Consider the following 23,821-nt stretch of genomic DNA (forward strand, 5'->3'; position numbering starts at 1 on the left):
CTGTGGTCGTCTAATGTAAAAGTCAAATGATATAATTTTGAGAGCATTTTTTTATCTGGCCCATAACCTTTTTTGTCTTTTGACATAGGACTTTCACATTTCAAATTTGGTATGTTGCCAAGATATATAAATTGACTATCATATGCTCACAATGCTGTTCCTTGGTTGAGGCACATATATAAGTGACTGTTATATACCGTAATTCTTAATATTTTAATTTAAAGATGAACCCTACAATGTTTTTAAAAACTGGAAAATGGAAGGGGAAACATCGGTCATAGTGTGCTTCCTAATTCATCATTTGATCATCATTGTATGTAAAACGTATTGTATGTAATTCAATTATTGCGCGCAATAATTCAATGAATGCGTGCATCAAATCAATTTCTACTCTCATCAATTGAACTGATGCATGCATCAATTGAATTATTGCAAGCATAATCGATTTGATGTACTTAGCAATTGAATTTTTTGCGGACAATAATTGATTTGATACGCGCGTCAACTGAATTATTGTGTGCAATGAAATAGGGCATCCAATCATTGAATTGATGCCCGCATCGTATAATTTATTACTCTTATCTTTTGAATTAATCCATGCATTATTTCTATTATTGCTCTCATCAATTAAATTGAAAAGCACGAATCTTAAGTTCTCGACCCTAGGAGAGTCACTAAATCATTATTTAGAAACGACAAACCAATGCAATGCTAAAAAAGTATTAAGCCTCTTAGCCAGTGAAATTTGAGGAAACAAATTATGTTGGAGAAGACTGACAAAATGGCAGGTATAATGAATTACATAGAACAGTAAAAGGTAAAGATATGAAACATCAAGGTATTGACTTTATTAGATGTCTTTCTAAATAGATGGAAATTATTTTTGACATGAAGGACATATTGTATAAAATAACTACTGTACTTAATTCAAGGGTGGTTTCATCAGAAATGTTACAAATCGCTATTAATTTTATTTTATATATAGGCAACAAGTATATCAATCATAGAATTTTACAGCATGTGATGGGAATATGTTTGGCCAGAATTGCTCCACAGCCTGTGGGCCATGTTTAGGATACACACAATGTAATCACATTAACGGGACATGTGTCAATGGATGTGAAAGAGGCTTTGGAGGCAGTAATTGTTCAGGTTCGTGATATTTAGTTTGATATAATGTATAATTATGTCTCCCCTTCCCAGAAGGGGTACATATTGTTTTAGTGTGAATTAAGGTCTTCCGTAACAACGGAAGACCTACTGATTGTGCTGGTTAAGATTATTCTTATTATTCTTTTTTTCTTCTTCTTTTTCCTAGACGCTAACTTTGAAGCTTCATATCTCGCTCATTTCTGCATGGATTTTGCTTAAATTTACAGAATAATTTTAAAATCATGTGCTACATTCCAGAAATTCCCTTCTGTTCACGAGTTATTCCCCTTTGAATGAAATTTTATGGGCTTTGGTTTCTAGACAAAGGCTCAGAGAATGTATAAGCTTGAGCAGAAAATGCATTGAAAATGAAAAGTAGGAGCATTGTAGTTATGCACATCGTTTTTTGTTTTTGATTACAGCGTTCGAAATGGTGGTTGACAGGGTTAAAAAATTAGGACGCCTAAAGGAGCAAAAAATTACACATATTTTCCTTTGTATCTTTTAAACTAAACATATTTTGTTAAGACGTGTAGAACAAAAGTTGTGCAAGATGTTAAGACCTTTTTTTTATATCCCTGAAAAGGGGCTAGCCCCTTAAATTAGGGATTTGGGGATCTTCAAAGTTTTCGCTTTATATCTCAAAAGCGGTAAATATTTCGATATGGCTTTCGCTGGAAAAGTTGTTCTTTAACATCTTATTGATCTCATAAACATAATATTTTGCTCGAGTATTGTGTTATATATGGGTAAAAAGCTTGACCCGCAAACAGGTAACCGTATCATTAGGTGGGTGAAGGGGGGAAATATGTGTATAACTTAAATAAACTTGCTTTAATTGATAAATCTGACTTCATGAAATGCTAATATTCGTTTAAAATAAGGTTGTAACGTGATATATGGTTCCTTTAAAAATCATCAATCGACAACTTTCTTTTTTTATTATTTAGTAGCTTTAATATATACAATCGTTCCAAAGAAAAAAAGAGGAAAAGGTTATCTCTACTATGTTTGTTATTAAAACAAAGATATATTTAATTGAAGAAACAAACCTTCAAGCATAGAATAACTCAGTCATTAACTACATGCATCTTACATACACCGCGGGGTTTGTTTTTGTTTACAATTACATAACCGCCTCGAGGAACCATCGCGTGTGAACCAGGGCATGTACACAAAGTAAACATTGTCGTCCTAAATATAACACAGAATGTTATGTTTTTGATCATATTGGATTTTTCGAATAATTCAGTCTTTCCGGGGATGTATATACTTGTTTATAGGTCCCTGGTCTTATGTTTGATTTGTTTTAAATTCAAAACTCTAGAACATTGAGTCAGGCATCAATTTTAAAATCTGCAATTTAATATACATACATGTACAGTTCGTTTCTCAATCATGTCTAATTGAATGTGTGTTTAATATCGGAGATTCATCGCTGCTGGACTAGCGATCTGTGATTTCACACTACTTTAACTGAACACACAAGCTTTACTCAAATTCTTCGTTTTGAAAAAGAAAATGGATACATTTTACAAACATAACGAATTATTTCTGAACATGTTTTGAAATCAATAGTTTATAATCATGATTAAACCAAATCTAAACATGCGTATAGAATATTCAGAAACCCATGGCCGACCAGTCTCATTTCAAATGATTTGTTGTTTTATTGTTTAAAAACAATGACTTTGATTAAACATTAAATTTTCGAGACAGGAGGTGGGAGGGTGGGTATTAAAATTACAAAGCAAAATTACACGTTTTGGGAAATCTTTCAATGCATCTATACCTTTTGAGATCTGTGGCCGAAATAAATGTGTATAGCAAAGCCGATCCTTTGTACAGGATCTTAACGAAGCCATCCGACCCGACTTGTATAAGTACAGCCTATGCTCAAAGTTTTTTGACATAGTTTTTTGATATTTGGTATGTTGGTAAGTTTAACTTACTATCAAATGTTACTGATTGGAAGCACATATGCATAAATGCAAATGTTATGTACCGTAAGTCTTAATTTTCCACTTTAAAGAAGATCCCAAAACTATTTTAAAACAATAGAAAATGAAAGGGAAAACATCAGTATTAGTGTGCTAAAACAATTCTTCCTAGTTTTTTTGTTGTTATTTTGAAGCCCTATAGAAATATCATTATCCTTCACTCTATAATCACTTTTCTTGTGACTGGACATTTGAACAGGGGATCTGGCAGGTCAGTTACACGAGTTATGATGGTAGATAAACAAATCAGTCGATGTAAATGATTTCTGTCTCTCCATCATCACCTTTGTTATGATATAATATCTTGAGGAATTTTCAGCATAGAGCTTTCATGCATTTTACGATTCAAAGGTAGTTCACCATTATTAAAGGAAGAAGTTTTTTAAGTCATAAGGTCAAATATATTGACTATTTTTCCCGCGAATGTTCTTTTTCATTGGATGAGGGTGTAATATTTGTTAATTCGAAGTTATCTAAAGTAGACATGTTCATCTCGGAAATACTAATATTACTCACAAACTCTTAAAAATACATTAATTATGTTCCTCATTGTCCATGCTAATTGATTTTAGGTCTGATAATGTCATGGTGTTTTACTGTTAATATAAATACACAATAGTATATTGAAAGGGCTATGGGCGAAAAACGAGTTGAGATAACTGCGAAATAGCAAAAATCAAATTGATGTAGGTGTGCAGACCTTTCATCTGAGAAGAAATTGTTAATGAATTGTCTTCACTAAGTACAAAAATCTCCACATTTAACAATTATTTATCAAGAAATTTTATGACATATTGATGATGAACCAGTAGAAAATGTTTATTGATATTCCGATAAATTGTAAAAACATTTCTTGTTTATGATTGAAGATCACAGGCTGCATGCTATTTACTGCATTGAATGATTTCCCTTCTTCCCACTTTGTACAGCTTGTCCTGAAGGATTTTATGGTGACAACTGCCAGGAGACCTGTAATCATGATTGTGGTGTTCCTGGACGATGTGACAGAGTGACAGGAGAATGTGAGGGTGGTTGTCAGCCAGGGTGGAAGGGCCTGAAATGTGATGAACGTAAGCAATATGAAATCATTAAAAATCATACTTTAGTCTATCATGAAGTGTCGTATTGGTCTGAAATATATGTCATTGATCAATTCTTATTGACCCTGCCTGCTTCCTTAAATATTTAAAGATGAATCTTTTAATATTAAAATCCCGCATTAGACATATGAAAACATAAGTACGTACCATCTATCCTTCTGTGTTTAGTAAACCAGAAGTGATAAAAGAATTAGATAGGTTACATGAGGAATATGTTTTGGTTCCAGCTGACAAAGCTAGTAACAACATTGTCTTTGTTTGTAAGGCTCATTATTACAACTGTATTTTAAACGAATTTGGCATTAATTCCACTTTTGGTAATCGTACTTCTACTCCAACTCCCTTTCAAAAGCTGAAATTCTTCAAAACCATCCTTCAGTTTTAGACACATTTAATAACTCAGTCAATGGGTCGAATGAATATGAGTTACCGTACCTATGTACGGGATTCCTAAACTACATAAAAACCCTTACAAACAATGCTACATTGCTGGATCCAGTAAGTTCTCTACCAAGCCCCCTATCTTTGCTCATCACGAAAATATTAACAGCTGTGAAGGAGAAACTTCAACCTTACTGTGCGACTACATATGCCAGAAGTGGTGTTAATCAAATGTGGATTCTAAACCATTCTAAAGAACTTTTAGTATACTTGAAATCGCAGAATTTTTTCCCAAATCAATAACATTAAAACCCATGACTTTTCAACTCTATACACAACCATTCCTCACGATAAATTAAAGAGTAGACTTTTTGACATCATGGACAGTTGCTTCTTCAGCAAAAATGGAAAACGGAAATATTCTTATCTAGTGATAATCATTCAAAAACTTACTTTGTTAAACACCACTCTGATTCCACACAAAAATACTCTGAAGTTGAAATAAAAATATGCTAGAGTTCCTCATTGACAATATCTTCGTGGTCTTTGGTGATCAGGTCTTCCAACAGTCTGTTGGAATTCCCATGGGCACTAATTGTGCTCCTTTTTTAGCTGACCTGTTTCTATATTCATATAAAGCAGAATTTATTCAAAAACTTCTACGTGAGAAGAACAAATCTCTAGCTATGACCTTCAATTCGACTTTTTGATATATCGATGACGTTTGGTCTATTAACAATATTAACTTTCATTCATATCTCGATTTGATATAAATATGTGAGCTCGAAATAAAGGACATCACAGAGTCGTCCGCTTCTGCTTCATACTTAGATATTTTATTGAAAGTAGACATTAACGGCAAATTGACAACTCGACAGTATGACAAACGGGATGATTTCAGCTTCTCCATCGTCAATTTCCCATACTTATGTAGCAATATTCCATTATCACCTGCATATGGTGTTTATCTCAACTGATTCGATATGCAAGAGCTTGTTCTGTGTATAGTCAGTTTTTAAATCGAGGTAAGCTACTGACAAACAAGTTGATGATACAGGGGTTTCAACAGTCTCGATCGAAGTCAGCATTTCGCAAATTCTATGGTCGTTATAGTGATCTAATTCGTCAATACAACCTATCATTGGGTCAAATGCTGTCTGACGTGTTTCATACCGATTGTTAAGCCGTTCTTGACACACTGATTTTGATTGCGGATAACTCCTTTTACTTTATCAGGATATAGGACTCACGGCGGGTGTGACCGGTTGACAGGGGATGCTTACTCCTCCTAGGCACTTGATCCCACCTCTGGTGTGTCCAAGGGTCCATGTTTGCCCAACTATCTATCTTGTATTGCTTGTAGGAGTTATGAGATTGATCACTGTTCGTTATCTTCACCTTTCATAGGCCTATTATGTTCAAGTTACTTGATGGATTTATTCATTGTATCTTGTTTAACGTCCCTCTCGAGAAGTTTTCACTCATATTGAGATAAGTGTTATAGGTCGGTATTACCGATATGTTATACTAAAAAAGCTCCAGAAATATTATCATAAACGACGCCCTGTTTCAGGGTTTAGGCATGTTCGTCTACTTCATGATAATGCTCTATCATATACATCTGAGCTTCTGAAGCAATTTTTGAAGTCGGAGAAGGTTACCGTCTTCCCACATCCACCATACTCCCCAGATCTAGCCCCATTTCCCAAAACTTTAAAAGTTCTTATCTGGTCGTCGTTAGAAGTCCCGACAAGCCTTTGGCTTAGCCATTGATCAGTCAGTGCCTCAGAGGTCTACCTAAATCAGCGTACCGTGACGCATTTCAGAAATGGATTCAGAGTTTGGAATTATGTATTTCAAACCGCGGAGAATACTTTGAAGGGATGTAATTTTCATTTCATTATTTGTGTCGAATGCTTTTGAGATATCGTACAATACACATTACATATCGAACAGCCCTCGTAGGTCTGTCGCGGCTGGGATTCGAGCCTCGGCCTTCCGCATGCGAGGCAAACGCTCTAACCTCTAGACCATCGCCGCGGTTTAAAGTTACTTGAATCATATTCTGAAATATTAATTTGACTCATTAACAATTAGAACTACATGTATATAGTAATGATTAACAATTTGATAAAAAAAAAAATAGAATAGAAAAAAGGCACGATGAAACAAAGTAGGGTCAGGAAATCAATTTGTTCATCAACAATTTGTATGGATGGACTTTATGCCCAAACACATGGATCTCATGTATCGTATTCTTTGTTAGCTACATTTATTTATGTTAACTAAATAAAAGGATTATTTATCACATAAGGAAGTTAGCTCCTGGGCTTTTGAGCACAACTGGGCAGGATGCTACATATATACATGTATTATTACTACAGTGACTTGATCCGAAGAGTCGGATCACGTCGAGTTGACAGGAGCGGATCATCAGATCACACGAGACGCGAAACGTCGAGATTGATCTGATGATCCGCGCCTGACAACGAGACGTGATCCAACTCTTCGGATCAAGTTACTGTAGTAATGATAAATTTATTTTGTTATATACCCAACAATGTACCGTTCTTTGATACTGTGGATTTCAGAGCGTGTGATCCGGTTTTCCGGGTCATCACAGTGTTTTTTTCATTCCGTATCGGTATCCTCTGAAACTGATGCCGTCAAAATGCATCAACGCAACGTTATTTGTGGAAAATATTGACCGCGTCACAAAACAAAACTGCGTACACAAAACATAATTTCATGGTATGCCTGTGTTTTTGATAATTTGGATTACATTTATCATCTTATAAATGTGGATTTAAAATGCAGAAGGGGTATATTATGAATTTATCAACACTATAGTAACTTAATCCGAAGAGTTGGATCATGTCGAGTTGACAGGCGCAGATCATCAGATCAAACTCGACGCTTTGCGTCTCGTGTGATCTGATGATCCGCTCCTGTCAACGCGACGTGATCCGACTCTTCGGATCAAGTTACTGTAGTAATAATAATAATATATATATATATATATATATATATATATATATATATATATATATATATATATATATACCCTTATGCATTTTAAACCCACATTTATAAGATAATAAATGTAATCCAAATTAGTCTAGTCAATCTAGCTCAAAAATGAGCAAAACCTCAAACTAATTGCAACAGAAATGAAACGACCAGAGCCACAAAGTACTAAAATTGGCCCTTTCACCAAAATAAATGAGACTTTCACAGTTGATGCTCTAGGATTTATAGGTCATAGAACAATTTATTTTATAACAATATCTTTTCTAGTTTTCGTTTTACAGTCGTTTAAACTTTGTGTTGTTTTTGAACAGAAAAACTATATAACGTCATGATGTTGACGTTATGAGAATCACAGTGTAATACACAAATAATGGACGCATAGGTTAATATATATTTTTTAGGCTTATTCTGATTGTAAATCACAACTGTTAAAATACTAGGAACTTGTATATTTTCTATCACGATGTTTAAATTTGTGATATATTGCCCCCCCCCCCCTTCCCACTACATAACACTACAATTTTTTCCCCCACTGTATTGGACATAATTGAAAAATCGTGATCAAAAATTAAAATTCCTTGCAGTGAAAGGACCACAGCAAATAGTATTGTTTTACCGTCTATCTCAAAGACGAGTTTATATTTTCAAATTGCATATATCTATTTGTATCAACTTCCATTAAAATTGATATAATTGAGGATAAAAAAAGAGAGACAACTGTATAATTTTGGTTAAACTTGAGTTATTATAGTAACTAATTACAAAAATGGATTTTTAAAACTATTTTTAAAAAAATAAAACACGGTGGACCTTGAAAATTGTCGGCACTTCTGAAGTCTTAATTTTCTGAGGGAGGTAGACATTGAAGTCCACGGAGATCTGACATCTGTGCCTCCTTTGTGCCATCGTGCACCTTTGTGTGGTAAAAAAAAATACTAAGCGAAATATTAGTGGGTGAAAATTAAAACGTATAAAACGACGACCTGTATATATTCATATCATTTAATGATATATATTATTGTAAATTTAAAATAGTAATTTAATTTTTAAAAATGTACCTTCACTGTCTATCTTTAAAGAATTACCATACTGATTTGATAACTTACTTAAATTGTTTACATGTTGGGGTTTGCTATTCGAAACAATTCATCTTAATTACCCTTAACTTATGACGTCCGTTCTGTATTAACTTTCCACGTTTATATGTTTGAAGCAGATATAGAGTGGACAGTGTCGTTAAATGAATTTTAAGTATCTCTAAGTAGAAACCTCAACATGTTTGTAAATCGGGATTATTTCTTGTATATAGATATATCAAGATATTGATATATATCCGTATGCAGACTTCCCCGCAGACGTTCACACCTTTATGAAACGCCCAAATTCTCGACATCCCGTACACAAACACGTGTACGTGTTAGTCGCACATTGTTTCACAACACGAGCAGAACGAGTTCAACAAGAGAAGGATCATTTGACTTTGAAAATGAACAAACGAATATCACATGGTATAAATTGGCATTGATTTCAATTTGTTAAATAGCATGAATTATATCAGCTCAAAGAAATGTGGACCATAAAATGACAAGTAAAAGCATTGGTTTATTTGTGCGATTATTTTAAAAGATTGACATTTATATTAGTGCACCACATGCATTTTAATGTATAATTTGTATTGTAATTAAGAATATTAGATGATTTAGATACGCTGTCTACATGTTTACAGGTAGTGTAGAAATATCAAAAAGTGTACAGTTGACAACGCGATTGAAATAAGAATGCGGACAAATTTTTTTTTATTCAGTGACTCACGAACTTACCCGTCTTCTGAATGAAAGTTATAGAACATACTATTTTTTTTTATATCAGTTATAACACCCGAAAACGGGGGCAAAAATCATCTTCGCTTGCCATGGGTTTTGGGTCGATTCTGCTCTTCGTGGGCTGAACACATTTTGCTATCGAAGATGGAAATTTTCTTTAAAATGCCTAGATTGTCCGCTTGCATAAACATGTATTACGGTGGTAAAAAAAAGTCTAGTAAATCCAATGAAGTTGTAGTAATATAGATTTTATATTTATTTCATTTTTGACTGAGATGGCGTTAGATAGCTAGGCACGTAACATCGGTTTAAAAAAGGGAGGGGGGGGGGGGGCAGTCCTAACTCGCGCCAGCCGAATAATTTAACATGGAAAAAAGAGAAATTAAATATATCAGAATGAAGTGGAATGGTTAATTAATAAGAATAATATTGTACATTTAAGATTTGATTACACTTCCCGTACCTGTATACAATTACTGGTGCTCTCTCTCTCTCTCTCTCTCTCTCTCTCTCTCTCTCTTCTCTCTCTCTCTCTCTCTCTCTCTCAGTTATAGATTCAGTGCTGTTGTATAGCGTGTATGAATAGAAGCAACTAAAATGCAAATCGTCAAATAATGTTGTCTATATATATTTGTGTGTGAACTAATTGCATTTGAAACCGATATTTTAAAACATTCTTACAGTAGACTTGGATGGGTCCATGTGGCGATCTATCCACTGCACACTTAAAGAAATTGAATTTGGGAGGGGGATTGGGACAGTTTGAGTGGATGAAAACCACCACCGCCACCACACACATGTACACAATTTTAGGTTTTGAAGATTGGACAATTTAAAGTAATTCCATCCTCCTGTGATGTCATCAGATTTTGCAAAATCAATGATTTATTTACATTTATGCGTGATAGGAACATAAATTTTGTTGGAGTCTTTTCCGATAGTTATTGTAAAAAATCTTGTTAAAAATAAACTATTTTAAAAGTCTAAGTTATAGATGAATAATCAATGATACGTTTTAAAATATTGAATCCAAGGGCAATAAATCTGTTTCTATTGATTTCTTTATCAAGTCTATTATGCGATAGATTTCCTTTATTTTTACAGACATTTTGTATATTTTTGTGAAGATACAGTTTCATGAAATTGTTATGAATGCTACTATATCGTCATAACCAGTTTGTATGAAATTTTGATAACGCTGTTTAAGGAAAATTGCAATTTTCTGACGGTGATATATCATTCTGTTTATGTACGTCTCGCATCTTAAAAGTGTGATGACCTATGTATTTTATTTGATAATTTGTTAGTTTTAACTTTAATGAATGGAAATAAATACATTTTTCAAACTTGTATCAGATAAAACTGGGAGTATGGAGTTACCTTAAGCACAATTTCCTGTTGCTATTGTAGGCTGGATTATTAAATTAAGATATATTTATTGGCACAACACATGTCCAGTTTATTAATTGGCAAAACATATATAATATAGCATTCAGTCCGTCTGTCATAATTTAATTTTACTTGTATCACGCAATTTGATTTGTTGAGCACGCTGAAAAAAATATTTGTTTATATTGTTTAAATGTAACTTGGCATTGGGACACACCTCCTTGACAACCAAGACGACACTATTTTTCCTTTTCTAATTTTACATTGGACAATGGAACACTGATACGTTGATAGGCCTTCGAACTAGGCCATGAAATTGAAAATCAACGGAATCAAACATGCACAATTTATAAATGCTGTACTGTCTTACCCCCCACCCCCCCCCCACCCCACCCCCAAACAAAAAACAAAACGCACAGTCTTTGTTTACAAGTAAAGTTACATAAAAATGGAAAATAAAAAACTCATGACATGTACAACGATATCATATGTGAAATCAAAACAAAACCAGTATATCGAGTATTTTCATATGGGGGTTACTTGATCCGCCTATCGAAGCATAAAATGCGTCATGAATATCTTACAACTGATGACGTCATGTCTCATCGATAACATGTGGATCGCTATCTATGAATTGCTTACTGTCGGATTTAACTGGCGGCAATGCTGCATGCTATGGTAAGTCATCTTGTAGTTTAAATCTGTTATTTTGAGTTCCTTTTTGCCTGACCAGGTCATGCTAATATTCAGCCCGAAACTTGGATGTACTGTAAATCAAAGAAGGACTTGCTCCCAATGTACGTAAAGTTAGGTTAAATAAAACAGTTATTTCGAATGTTGACAGTCTAAAGCTGCGTAGTAACACTTTTGTAAAATAAATAGAGCAAAAATTATTCGATATGATATCAGTACCATACAAGAATACTTGCGTGAAGCCTGAATATTTTCCGATATCCCAAAGTGAAAGAAGACGCCGCGCCATGTTCATTTCAGTCACTAGGCCTAACAGTTTCGGTAACTGTCGTTTCGTTCAATGATAATGTTTATGATAATAATGTAAAACTACCAAAATTGTACACAGTTTTTAAGCAACGATGCAATGAAGATGTATTGTGAACGACTTTAAAAGATGAAAACAACTAGGTATTGAAAATGAACATCTATAGTAAAAGGGCAAAACAAGCTGTAACCGAAAACTATTATTAGGTGAGGGAATTTCCATTGCTTTAAAAATAAACACCGAACTAAAATGACCTATGTACATATACATGACACGAAATAAAAAACGCACTTTCCTTCTCCATGAGATACTTAAACCAGCCATATTTTCTGTAAAATTCAAGTTTACCACCACCAGCGCATTATAACCGTAATATTTTTCAGCAATCCGGAATATCGTTTTTTGAAAAATAAAAATAGTGCTCCTAGCTCGCCCTAAAATATATTTGCATTTATGGTCAATTGAAAAAGTGTATATTATAAAAATACTTTAAATATTTTGGGCGAGATGAAACCAGTATGGCAAAACCTTTACAAAATAACCAGTTTTTGGTGAAAAATGACAAAAATACGGTACCATATCCGGTTCTAGTATGTATACAGCTTTAGTTGTGCTCCAATTTTTAAAATCTAACATGTTTTTTTAAACCCCGGATTCTGATAAATATTTATAACACCAATACTCGTATTCAACATTTACTTTCATTTTTATATATTTTAAGGGCCATATTTTGGGGTTTGTGAATCAGGTTCTTTTGATTATTCATGCAAGAAAACACTTGCAAACAACATATTAAAAATCGGCTTTTGTATTTCCATGGGAAAATTGGAATTTTGGGGTAAAATGATGTGTTTTTTCATGAAAATCGCTAAAAACTGGAAATTGAAGATCATGTCCATTTTATGTAATATACAGTAAAAATGAGTTTCATATCTCAAATTTCAACCTGGAAATGTTCGATTAAATTTTTTTTTACAGCAGAATATATTCTTTCCTTGACCGTAATTTTTGGGTAAAATCTTGCTTTTTTGAATATAATTGTTAAAGATTGAAATTTTAAGAACAAAACCCACATTTTGTCATACCTTTGAGTCTACCAATAAAAAATTGAAGTTAGGATTTATTTTAAAAACTGCCCAACAAGTAAGATATATAGATTATTGGCAATATATATGAAAAATATCATTTTAGGTAGGAAAACCTACCTTTTTCTAAAACAAAAATAGTGAAAAACTGGAAATTATAGCCGTATTTGATGTTTAGTTCTATCCAAATTATTGTGCAATTAATACCGAGAATTTCAGAAGTAATCTGTTTTAAAAACAATGGACACATAGAATTAAAAGCAAAATGAATCAGGCACGCTGCATCGTAAAAAAAAATGGGGGGGGGGGGGTGTGAAGATAATTTCACAATATTGCCTGAAAATTGATAAGTAAATTTTAATCCAAAAGTTATAAAAATCCTTGATAGTGTGTGTGTGTGGTGGTGGTGGTGGTGGGGGGGGGGGGGGGGGGGGGGGGGGGCTGGCTAAGGTTGTTCTCTCAGTTCAATTTTACACTTCCACTGTGTACAGTTCACGACAATGCTATTTAAAAAAAAAAAAAAAAAGAGGACGGAGGGCAACCAATCTGTCTAAAAATCGACCTCTGTACGTAAATATTTATCAACTTTTCATGTAATGATAAAAGGTGTAGAGCCATTATTGCTACGTGCCTGATAATTATCACCCTTACTAACGTTATTGTTATTTAAATTTATACCACGTGGGTTTTTTGACCCATTAAAAGGTTAGAGGTGAGGTCAAATTCCGCAGTGAAGGAAACCGGAAATAAATCTGCCAAAGTTATAGTCATTTTCTATATACTGTAATAGACATGTATCATCAATGCAAATTAGAAAATTCAATTAAGTACTGTCATACCAGCGATGATTGTGAAATAGTGAAAAGCTCAGGAAGTTAAAGTCATTAAAAGATTTAGATTGTAGTTTAACTGATATTTAGTCTTATTGTCGTGTCATGAGGGGGGAGGGTCTTTTCTTCTTTTGTTCGGGGTGGTGAGGGGGGGGGGGGGGGGGCAACGGTAATAATTCCATTGTTTATAACATATGCAAATAAAGAAATTGGGGAGACTGCTTTCTTCCATTTTTCATTTATAGTGGTATTTAGGGTAAAGACAGAACTGCAAACATATATGCATGTATTCATGGAGAATTTGTATAAAAATTTTATCTTTGGTAGTAAGTTTTTAACACCCCCTCCACCCTCCGAATTAAGAAATCATGAATTTTTTCGAACTTAGGAGAAAAGTTCCCCCTCACCGATTTAGGATTTTGTAGAGTGGGCAAGTCACAGGACAAAACAATTTTTTTTTCTCTTGTCAAGGATTTTTAACGAATTGGTGAAGAAAATGTGCGATTCCTCCCTTATAGTATAATTGCGACTCATATAAACTGCACAAAATCATATATCACATTATAAGTTAATCATCAACGTCACAGAAAAAATGAAATTGATGTTATTGTTAGATTCTATTACTACACTTCTATAGCATGTTATTTTTAGATTTATTCCTCTTTTAAAGATGTCTCATAAATTTTATAAGATATCTTATTAAACTTACAAGATATCTTCTTAAGTTTATGAAATATATTAATTGTATCCTTTATAATTGGATATCTGATAAAAGATGATAAAATGTTATATATTTTATAAGTTATCTTCTAAAACATATATCTTATGTCTTTTAAGATATCTCAAACTTAATAAGATATTTTATAAGATATCTCAAAAACGAAATTTTATAAGACATCTTGTTAACTTTATAATGTAAAACTTATACGGTACCAATTTTGATGCACCAGATGCGCATTTCGACAAATAATGTCTCTTCAGTGATGCTCAACCGAAATGTTTGAAATCCGAAATAACTATGAAGTTTTAGATCTAAATATAGCCAAAAACAGCGTGCCAAACAAGTGGAGCCAAATTCGTCCAAGGATAAGAGCTATGCATGAGGGAGATAATCCTTAATTTTGAAATGAATTTCTAAATTTTATAACAGCAATTAAATATACATCCGTATTTTCAAGCTAGTAACGAAGTACTTAGCTACTGGGCTGTAGAGACCCTCGGGGACTAACAGTCCACCAGCAGAGGCCTCGACCCAGGGGTCATAATGTAAAACTTATACGGTACCAATTTTGATGCACCAGATAATGTATCATATGAATTTACTTTTATAAGATATATATCATAAAACATATAAGATATCTTGCATGTATATTATAAGATATATCAAAGTTTGAGCTATATTTTTTTAAAAATTGTTTATGAGATATCTTATAAGATATGTAAGATAACTTATAAAGCTTGTGAGAAATCTTATAAAACATTTAAGATATTTTATGTTTTATAAGATATCTGTTAAACATTATATCATTTGATATACAAGATATCTTATAAAGCTTAGTAGATATCTTTCATAATTTATAATATATATCTTAAATATTTTATAAACTATATATTATATAAGATATATATCTTATAAGATTTATTAGATATCTTATCAGAAATAGAAGATATTTCATAAATTATATATGAAATCCTTAAAGGAATACCCGGTAGATTGTATAAATATGGCGTGCCATACACTTCACTTAGGAAGAAGCTAGATTAGCAGGATTTATACAATTATATGAATATATACATATTTTCTATATATCTTAAGAAATATCTGTGAAAAGCCTAATATGCATTTTCATAAATTTAAAACTTAACGTACTAATTTTACTCTTTATGCTAAAGCAATTCATCAGCAAATGTGAATTATTACTACGGCTATACGTGCTCTGCAATGCATGCAAGCAGGTAGTTATAGTTATACAGTATCAAAGTTGGTTAAGAAGTACTATGTACAAGTTACTACTCATAAATGGAAATTCAATGGTTGAAAATTTTCCACATTTATTGAAATATACATAGTTTTCTTATCTATATGTATTGATCAGAAAGTAAGACAATGTTACACCACTGTATCTGCAAAAGTTTTTTTTTAAGTCTTAAATATTAAAGAAAATAAACTTTTAGAGTGGAACATTTTTACAATATGTCTATATACACATAAAATCAGATACTGAAATTTTATGAAATTTAATTCAATATCAGTATACATGTATATACATACATTTCAAAGTTATAACAATTTCTTAAAAATTGTTGGAAGTTATTTTTATAACTTTAGTCTGTGACATGCACTTTAGAGCATCCCAGATTACAGGATTTGAAGGTAGATCCTTAATGTAAACTGATGAATTCATTTAGGAATGTGCACTGCACACCAGCTATTTCCTCAAAATGAATCTCTGATAGAAAAAAAAATTCACAATGATCAATATAAGCTATCTAAATTTTATTTTCCAGTATGAAATATGAATACTGATTTATTGTCTTAATTACTCCTTCTAGATATCTATTCTGTTTCAATTTAGTATCAATAGCATTAAAAACAAGAGGCCCATGGACCACATTGCTCACATGAGTTACCTTGGCCCATATTTAAAGATTGTTCTTGTATATTTGCATGTAAAGCTTTGATCCTTATTGTGGCCCCAACTTACCCCCGTAACTATGATTATTACAAAATTGAATCTGCACTATGTCAAGAATCTTTCATGTGAATGTAAATTTCGTTGCCCCAATGGCTTCTTGAGAAAAAGATTTTCCTTATATATTTGTATGTTAAACTTTGATCCCCTGTTGTGGCCACACCCTTCCCCTGGGGGGGGGGGGGGGCATAATTTTAACAAACTTAAATCTGCACTATGTCAGCAAGCTTTGACATAAATGTAAAACCTTCTGGCCCATTGATTCTTTAAAAAAAAAAAATCAAAAAATTCTCCTTATATATTTGTGTGTGAAATTTTGATCCCCTATTGTGGCCCCATCCTACCCCTGGGAGCTATGATTTTAACAAATTTGAATCTGCACTATGTCAGGGAGCTTTCATGTAAATATAAACTTTTGTCTTACTTTCTGGTCCATTGGTTCTTGAGAAGATGTTATATTTTCCCTATATATTTGTAAGTAAAACTTCGATCCCCAATTGTTGCCCCATCCTACCCCCGGGGGCCATGGTGTTATCAAACTTGAATCTGCACTATGTCAGGAAGCTTTCTTGTAAATTTGTGCTTTCCTGGCCCAGTGGTTCTTGAGAAGAAGAGTTTTAAAAGATTTTCCCTATACCTTTGCATGTAAAACTTTGATCCCCTATTGTGGCCCCATCCTATCCCTAGGGGTCATGATTTTAATAAACCTGAATCTACACTATGCCAGGAAGCTTGCTTGTAAATTTCAGCTCTTCTGGCCCTGTGGTTCTTGAGAAGACTTTTAATGAACCCACCCTATTTTGTGATTATCTCCCCTGTGAAGGGTGGCAAGTTAGGCTGAAATTAACACTATGGTTCTGGAGAAGAAGTTAAAAAGGTTGTACAAATGGACTGATGACAGCAAAAAGTGATCAGAATTGCTCTTTCAAGCTTTCAGCTCATGTGAGCTAAAATCAATTTGGAATTTTCCTTTGCTATGTGATTTATCTCTACCTACACTGCATATACACTATGCCTATTTTACCAGAAAGAAAAATTTTAATTATAACTTTATAATTACATATATATTTTATGATTTTTTTTCAAAATAAATATTTAATATAATGAACATTTTATAGAAGAGAAACAAAAATACCATAATCACAATTTGAAACTAAAGATTGTTTATTAGGAAATACAAATGTCTCCCTGAGCTCCCCGAATTGGAAGTTCTTCAAATGAAACTACCCCTTATTGTACTGTTTGGTATTGAGGAGAAAGCATGAACAGAAGCATATAAGCATTTATGAACTCCGATAAGCCATATAGAAGTGTTCACAAATTATTTTATACCCTCCACCCCTAAGATTTTAAGAAAACAATTGGATCTTCCTATCCCTACAATATATGTCAATCTGCAAATGGCATTGAAGTATTGTGAAAAGTTTAAGTCTAACTCTGATAATCCATATCAGAGGAGAGCATTCACAAGCTATTTAAACATCTTCCACCCCTCTTAGATCCACTATAACTTTTAGGAAAATAATTGGATCCTCCCGTCCCAACAATATGCACATCTCCATATGGCATTGAAGCATTGTACAAAGTCTAGCGGATAAGCCATATACGGTAGGAGGAGAAGCGTTCACAAGAATTTGTGACAGACAGATGGACAGACAGAAAATACAAAAACAATGTCTCGGTCCGCCTGGAAGAGGGGAGACATAATAAACTAACTGTAACATCATGCTTCAAAATACTAACGATTTATACTAAGACACTGAATACTTACAATTTACACATGGAAGACACAGTACTATTTGATGGGCAGCAATTAAAACATGGCTTCTAAAAGGAAAAAAATCATGCACTTATTTAGTATGTAACAAAAAATGTAATATTATGAAATTATACGATTTGTCAGTAATTAAGATTCAGTATTCCATGAAACAGTGTGTGTCATCTGCAAGTGTACTATATACTCAACCAAGACAGGCAAAGTGATAGCATAAGCAATAATGTATCTCTTCATGAAAATATTGTATAATTATTAGCTTAATTCTTATAATCTTAAATTTTTTGACTTATATCTGATGAAAGTTTTGAGGTAGAAATTGTGTTTGTGCCTTTGTATGCATGTACATAATTTGTAAATGTAGTTGTACCCCTAAGTAGATTTTACATAATAAAACACTGAACACATATACATGTACTTCATAAGTTCTGTTACATGTACATATACAACCATGCATAAAAAGATGTTTAAATACTATAACGATTTTTTAAGAAACAAAATTATCTGCATGCAGTGTATAGCTTGGTTAAAAATTTAAGGACAGATAAAATGATCTCGCTTTGTAGACAGAATAATATCCTTTAAAATCTTGAAAACATAATCATTACATTCAATTATAGGAAGATGTGATACCTTGACAAATCTAGGATTCCTTTGAGGATCTCAAAATACATTTGTTCAAAGGGTGGTGAATCACTCAAAGTCCCCAGAAAGTACACTGAAAGCAGACACATGCACAAATATGTATTATGATTTGAAATTTAGGCTAAAAATGTAAATTGCTGTGTAAGTCAAAATAATGGCAAGAGAAAAAGAATCCCACTTCTCTATGATACACTTCCTAGTATTGAGGTGTACCGAAGACGAGTCGAATATACCAGTCTAATTTCAATTAAGATTGGAACATATAATTCGTAACTTTTTTCTTTAACTGTAAACAATTAAGTTTTAATATTCTGATCACAATCTCCATTTAAACAAACTGTGTCTTATTGAACTTATTTTAACTTGTCAATGAAACTTTTAGATTTAATTTGATTAAAATTCCTTAATATAGATAAAATTGAATTACAGATGTCAAGTCCCCCAAACAATGTTTCTTCAATGATCTCTTCAACAATATACGTTTATTTTAAAAACTAAGGGTAGTGTGTTTAATTTTTGGTCAGAAACACAATATTTTATTTGATGCCTTAATTTATGCTTTTAAATTTTCAAAACTCCATTAACATGCAATATAATAAATATTTTGATCAGTTACAATTGTATTTAATTCACAATTTTTTTTTTTTTACAATTTAAGGCAATTTAGTTAAATATATAGCACAAACTAAAACATGTAAAATAATTAACATTGCACAGTCAGCTTTTCATTAAAGGGAGCTTATAATTACAAAATTCTTTACTTTAGGTTAAATAATACTCAGTGCACACTATGATCCTAACTTGGCCAAACTTGAAAAAAAAAATCCATGTAATATGATCATGCAAAATAATTTCTTCTCCTAAATTTCTAGAAGAGCTTCTGGATGATCACAGCTCAATTTTGATTTCTGAGACTTATAACTGTTTAATTATGTTGCGAAATGTAATACTAAATATGAAACAGCAAAGGTTTCTTACAGACAAAATATAGTTGATGTATATTAAAACAATAGTTAATTACAGTGTAGTGCAATGTAATCCTAATTGTGATTCAATTATTTGATTTAAGATTTTAAATTTTTGTACAGATTGTCCTCTAACATACAGATACATGACTAATCTAAATATGAAAAGGATTATTGATATTATTACATGTGTGTTTCTGTAATTATAAGTTTGTAATTGGAATAAGTAAATCTAAATTAATTAAAAAGATCAGAAATGCATGTAGGTATTTCATTCATAAAAGGAGAATGGTTTTTTTTTTAGAAATGACTTATGAAAATATAATGTACTGCTTATAATGTATCAATAAAGGAAAAAGTTATGATGTATATCCATGTATATATTGTCCCGTCACATTAATATATGTGTTAATGATTAATATATATCATAAATGCTTGCATAAATAAACATTAGTAATACATGTGTGTGGTTACAGAAACTCAGAGCTATAAACTGCCAATCTGTAAATGAGTATGAGACCTGCACCACTCGGGAATTTTAAATGTTTTCTACTATGATTTTATATAAATCAAAGACTGCGATATTTTGCTACATATAAGAAGATTGATGCATGATCTGATAAAAAAATTTAATTAATGCATTGTCCACTGGTGTCTAATATGCACATTCTTTACCAGATTTAATATACATGTTATAAATGACAATTACAACCCTGCATTAGATACAGGGAGGATCCTGTTAAATATAATGCACTGTCTCCTGATGTCCTTTGCAGTTTTGTGATCAACTTTTAAAATTATCACTGGTACATTATATACTTTGGCAATGGTTACTATATATATACATGTATGCATCTAGTCATGTTCTAATTTCCATTTATTGTTGCTTTCCCTCCACTTAAAAACAATCCATAATTGGTCACCTTTGAGCGTACATACATGTAGTGTATGAAAAGGGTGCTATATAAATATGGTATTATTATTATTAAATCATATCATATAAGGAAAAGTTGGAATTTTTCATTTACATATGTACCAAATGATAATCATACAAATACATGTCATATACTTTTCATTCATTCTAATTTTTTTAGGTGTGCTGCATGCATCAATGAGTTTAATTATCAAAATCTTTACATATAAAAAAATTATGAATGGGTAGTATACACACCCCCTGGTCACCACAATCAATCAATAAAATTTACTTTCTTCATAAAATAAATTCACTTTATCTATACTGCTAGATTAGGAAAATGATTATGTTTCCATCAAAGAAATATTAAGTTTAGAAATTTTAAGATACTTGCAATGCATCTTTCTTTGCTTGTAACATGTACATTCACAGATACATACATGTATATACCTCAAACATGAAACAGACTATAATATTTTCTGCGTGGAAATGGTAAATTGTATGCAACATTTCAGTGTTTGATAAATTGAACACAATCCCTATGCAACATTAAAATTTAATTATGGCATTTGAAATAGAAAGATGTCCTCTCAATATTTTTTTTTCACGATAATCAAGACTTCTTTCAAAGTTGGCCTAGGTCCAAATCTAAGGACGATAACTCTTTCTTACCATTTCTTTATTAGCTGATGGCATTAGGAAAATAATGCATTGATACGTAGATCTATATATTGCAAAAACAAATAAAGCACACTATACCATAATTTCTAATTGATACTTACATTAACACTGGAATTCCTTAAAGCACATCCATATCCGGTAGAAAATTCACCGGATCTCAGGTAGCTCGCGTTGGAGTCTCGGAGCAGCGAGATTATATTTCATTCGATAGTCTTTGATTTTACGCTCTACTTAACACCGATAAAGAATATGTTCCGAACACGTTAGTAGGGTTGATTATATAAGTGATCATTTGAGTAATTGCAGTACAGTTCAGTCCATGGTTTTACAAGTACAACGACTAGTGTCACAATTTGCCTTGCATTTACAGCGAAAATTTTAGTTTTAACGGATACAAGAATTGCTGAAAGCAGTGATAAGCCCCAGTTCGAAGGATCCAAATTAAGCATTTCTTTAGTCCACTCTATGACTTAAAAAAATTCTTGCAGTGCTCCTCTTCTGCAGCTGTAGTTAGTAGTTATTGGCAACGACTGAACTTATAAAAATAATATTGTGTTAGACAATACTTCACAAAGCAAATCTCCTATAAGTGTCTCTATGGTATTCCATCGTACAAAGTCGATATGACATCGACACCAGAATATATCTTTTTCTCTATAAAATCCTCATATAGGAAGGTGAAGATAACGAACAGTGATCCATCTCGTAACTCCTATAAGCAATACAAAATAGAGAGGTGGGCAAACACGGACCCCTGGATATACCAGAAGTGGGATCAGGATCAGGATCTATGAGGAGTAAGCACCCCACTGTTGACCGGTTACACCCGCCGTGAGCTCTATATCTTAATAAGGCAAACGGAGTTACCCTTATTCAATATCATTGTGCCAAAAACGGCCCAACAATCTATATGAAACAAGTCAGACAGATTTGACCCAATGATAGGTTGTATTGGCAAAGTAGATTGTTATAACGACCATATAATTCGCGAGCTCTTCTTTACCCCTTGGCATCTAGCTTAAAAAGAAGCATATTTATAATGCGAGGGATTTTAAACGAAACAGTTGAAACCCCTTCACCATCAAGTTGTTTGTCAGTAGCCTGCCTCCATTTAAAAACTAATCATATACAGAATTTTTTTTGCGATTTGTCTACATTTTGACTATACAGGACCCGTTCCGATGCCGAACATTCTTGACGTTGTGTCGCATCTTGTGAATGCTTGTAGAAAGAGCAAGGATTGACAAACTTCGTTTCCTAAAAAGACGTCTGGTTTTAACGATATTCTTCACTTAGGGGAAGATCAAAAATTCAATGTCTCACAAAAAACTAAAGTCACATAGTTTTTACCAAGCCGCCCCCCCCCTTCTTTAAAACTTAATATGACAAATGTTGAGACTAATCGAATTACAAGAAAAGAAACGTACGATTATAAATAACACTCTGTATACCTTTTCTACTGTTTATTCACCAATGAAAGTGTACATTAAATCTATTAAATGTTCATTGATATGTTTTAAATATTATGTGGTATTTAACAGTCGCTTGTCTTTTTCCTTTTTCCACTAAAGTGTAATCGATGTCGGATAACAGAAAATTACGGGAGTTTTTATTCCCCTCTCCCTAACTAATTGAATTTAAATTTTCATCCGACATTGATCTCGTCCCTTAGGGCAGTTATGTTTATTTCAGAGTTCGTTGCTATTTCTGTGCTTTATATAAAGACATTTCAAACACAATGTGCATTTTGTATGATCCTCTAAAATTTACGATAAATAACTGTATCCCATTTCCATTCTCAATGAGCGTGTGCCAGCGTGGCGAGAATTCCATCGTCATCGAAAACAAGTTTTGTCTTGAATAGATGGCCGGGCGGTCTAGCGCGCTGTTCGCATGCTGCTAGGAGATGTGGTTCCGCAGGTCGTGAGCCCAAGACTAATTCGAAAGAGTAACTACTCGATTTTACATCAAATCATGATACTATGCGCAAGTGTTTACTTAGTACATTGATTTTTATTATTTATATTATCAATGTTTTATTATCATTATTATTACCCATGAATGACTCCCCAAACCTGAATTTGAAAAAGAAAAGCAAAAATACTTTACTTACTTAGTTTTATAAAAGTATTTAATACAAAACGCTTGCTCAAATGATGAAGATACAAAATAACTGAAACTTTAAACCCTAATGGCTTTCCATACTTTCTTTTTTAACAACCGTAATTCCCCCTTGTAAATTGTCACTAATTCTTTAAGATTTCATTTATAATTGATTATTCATAACTTCTAAAGTAAATATTGTGTTTTATTATTAAAATTAATTCAGTAGAGGGTCAAACAAAATATTTTGAAGCTTT

The 23,821-nt window shown here is 32.7% G+C and overlaps 1 protein-coding gene and 1 long non-coding RNA gene across 2 annotated transcripts in view; one reads left to right on the top strand and one right to left on the bottom strand.

The window, feature by feature from the left end:
- Positions 1-23,821, top strand: part of LOC130053351 (multiple epidermal growth factor-like domains protein 10) — a 138,251-nt gene that overhangs the window by 48,507 nt on the left and 65,923 nt on the right. Inside the window, exons 6-7 of the mRNA XM_056160466.1 lie at positions 1,018-1,152; positions 4,082-4,222. Of these exons, the coding sequence (XP_056016441.1) occupies positions 1,018-1,152; positions 4,082-4,222 (276 nt within the window). The remainder of the gene's footprint in view (positions 1-1,017; positions 1,153-4,081; positions 4,223-23,821) is intronic.
- On the bottom strand, positions 16,079-21,608 carry LOC125646903 (uncharacterized). The gene is made up of 4 exons (XR_008801923.1): positions 21,563-21,608; positions 18,891-18,975; positions 18,255-18,310; positions 16,079-16,240 (listed from the first exon to the last, which is right to left on the bottom strand). It is a non-coding gene; the product is annotated as an uncharacterized LOC125646903 (long non-coding RNA).

The sequence above is a fragment of the Ostrea edulis genome, chromosome 3, assembly GCF_947568905.1.
Source record: "Ostrea edulis chromosome 3, xbOstEdul1.1, whole genome shotgun sequence".
Classification (NCBI taxonomy): domain Eukaryota; kingdom Metazoa; phylum Mollusca; class Bivalvia; order Ostreida; family Ostreidae; genus Ostrea; species Ostrea edulis.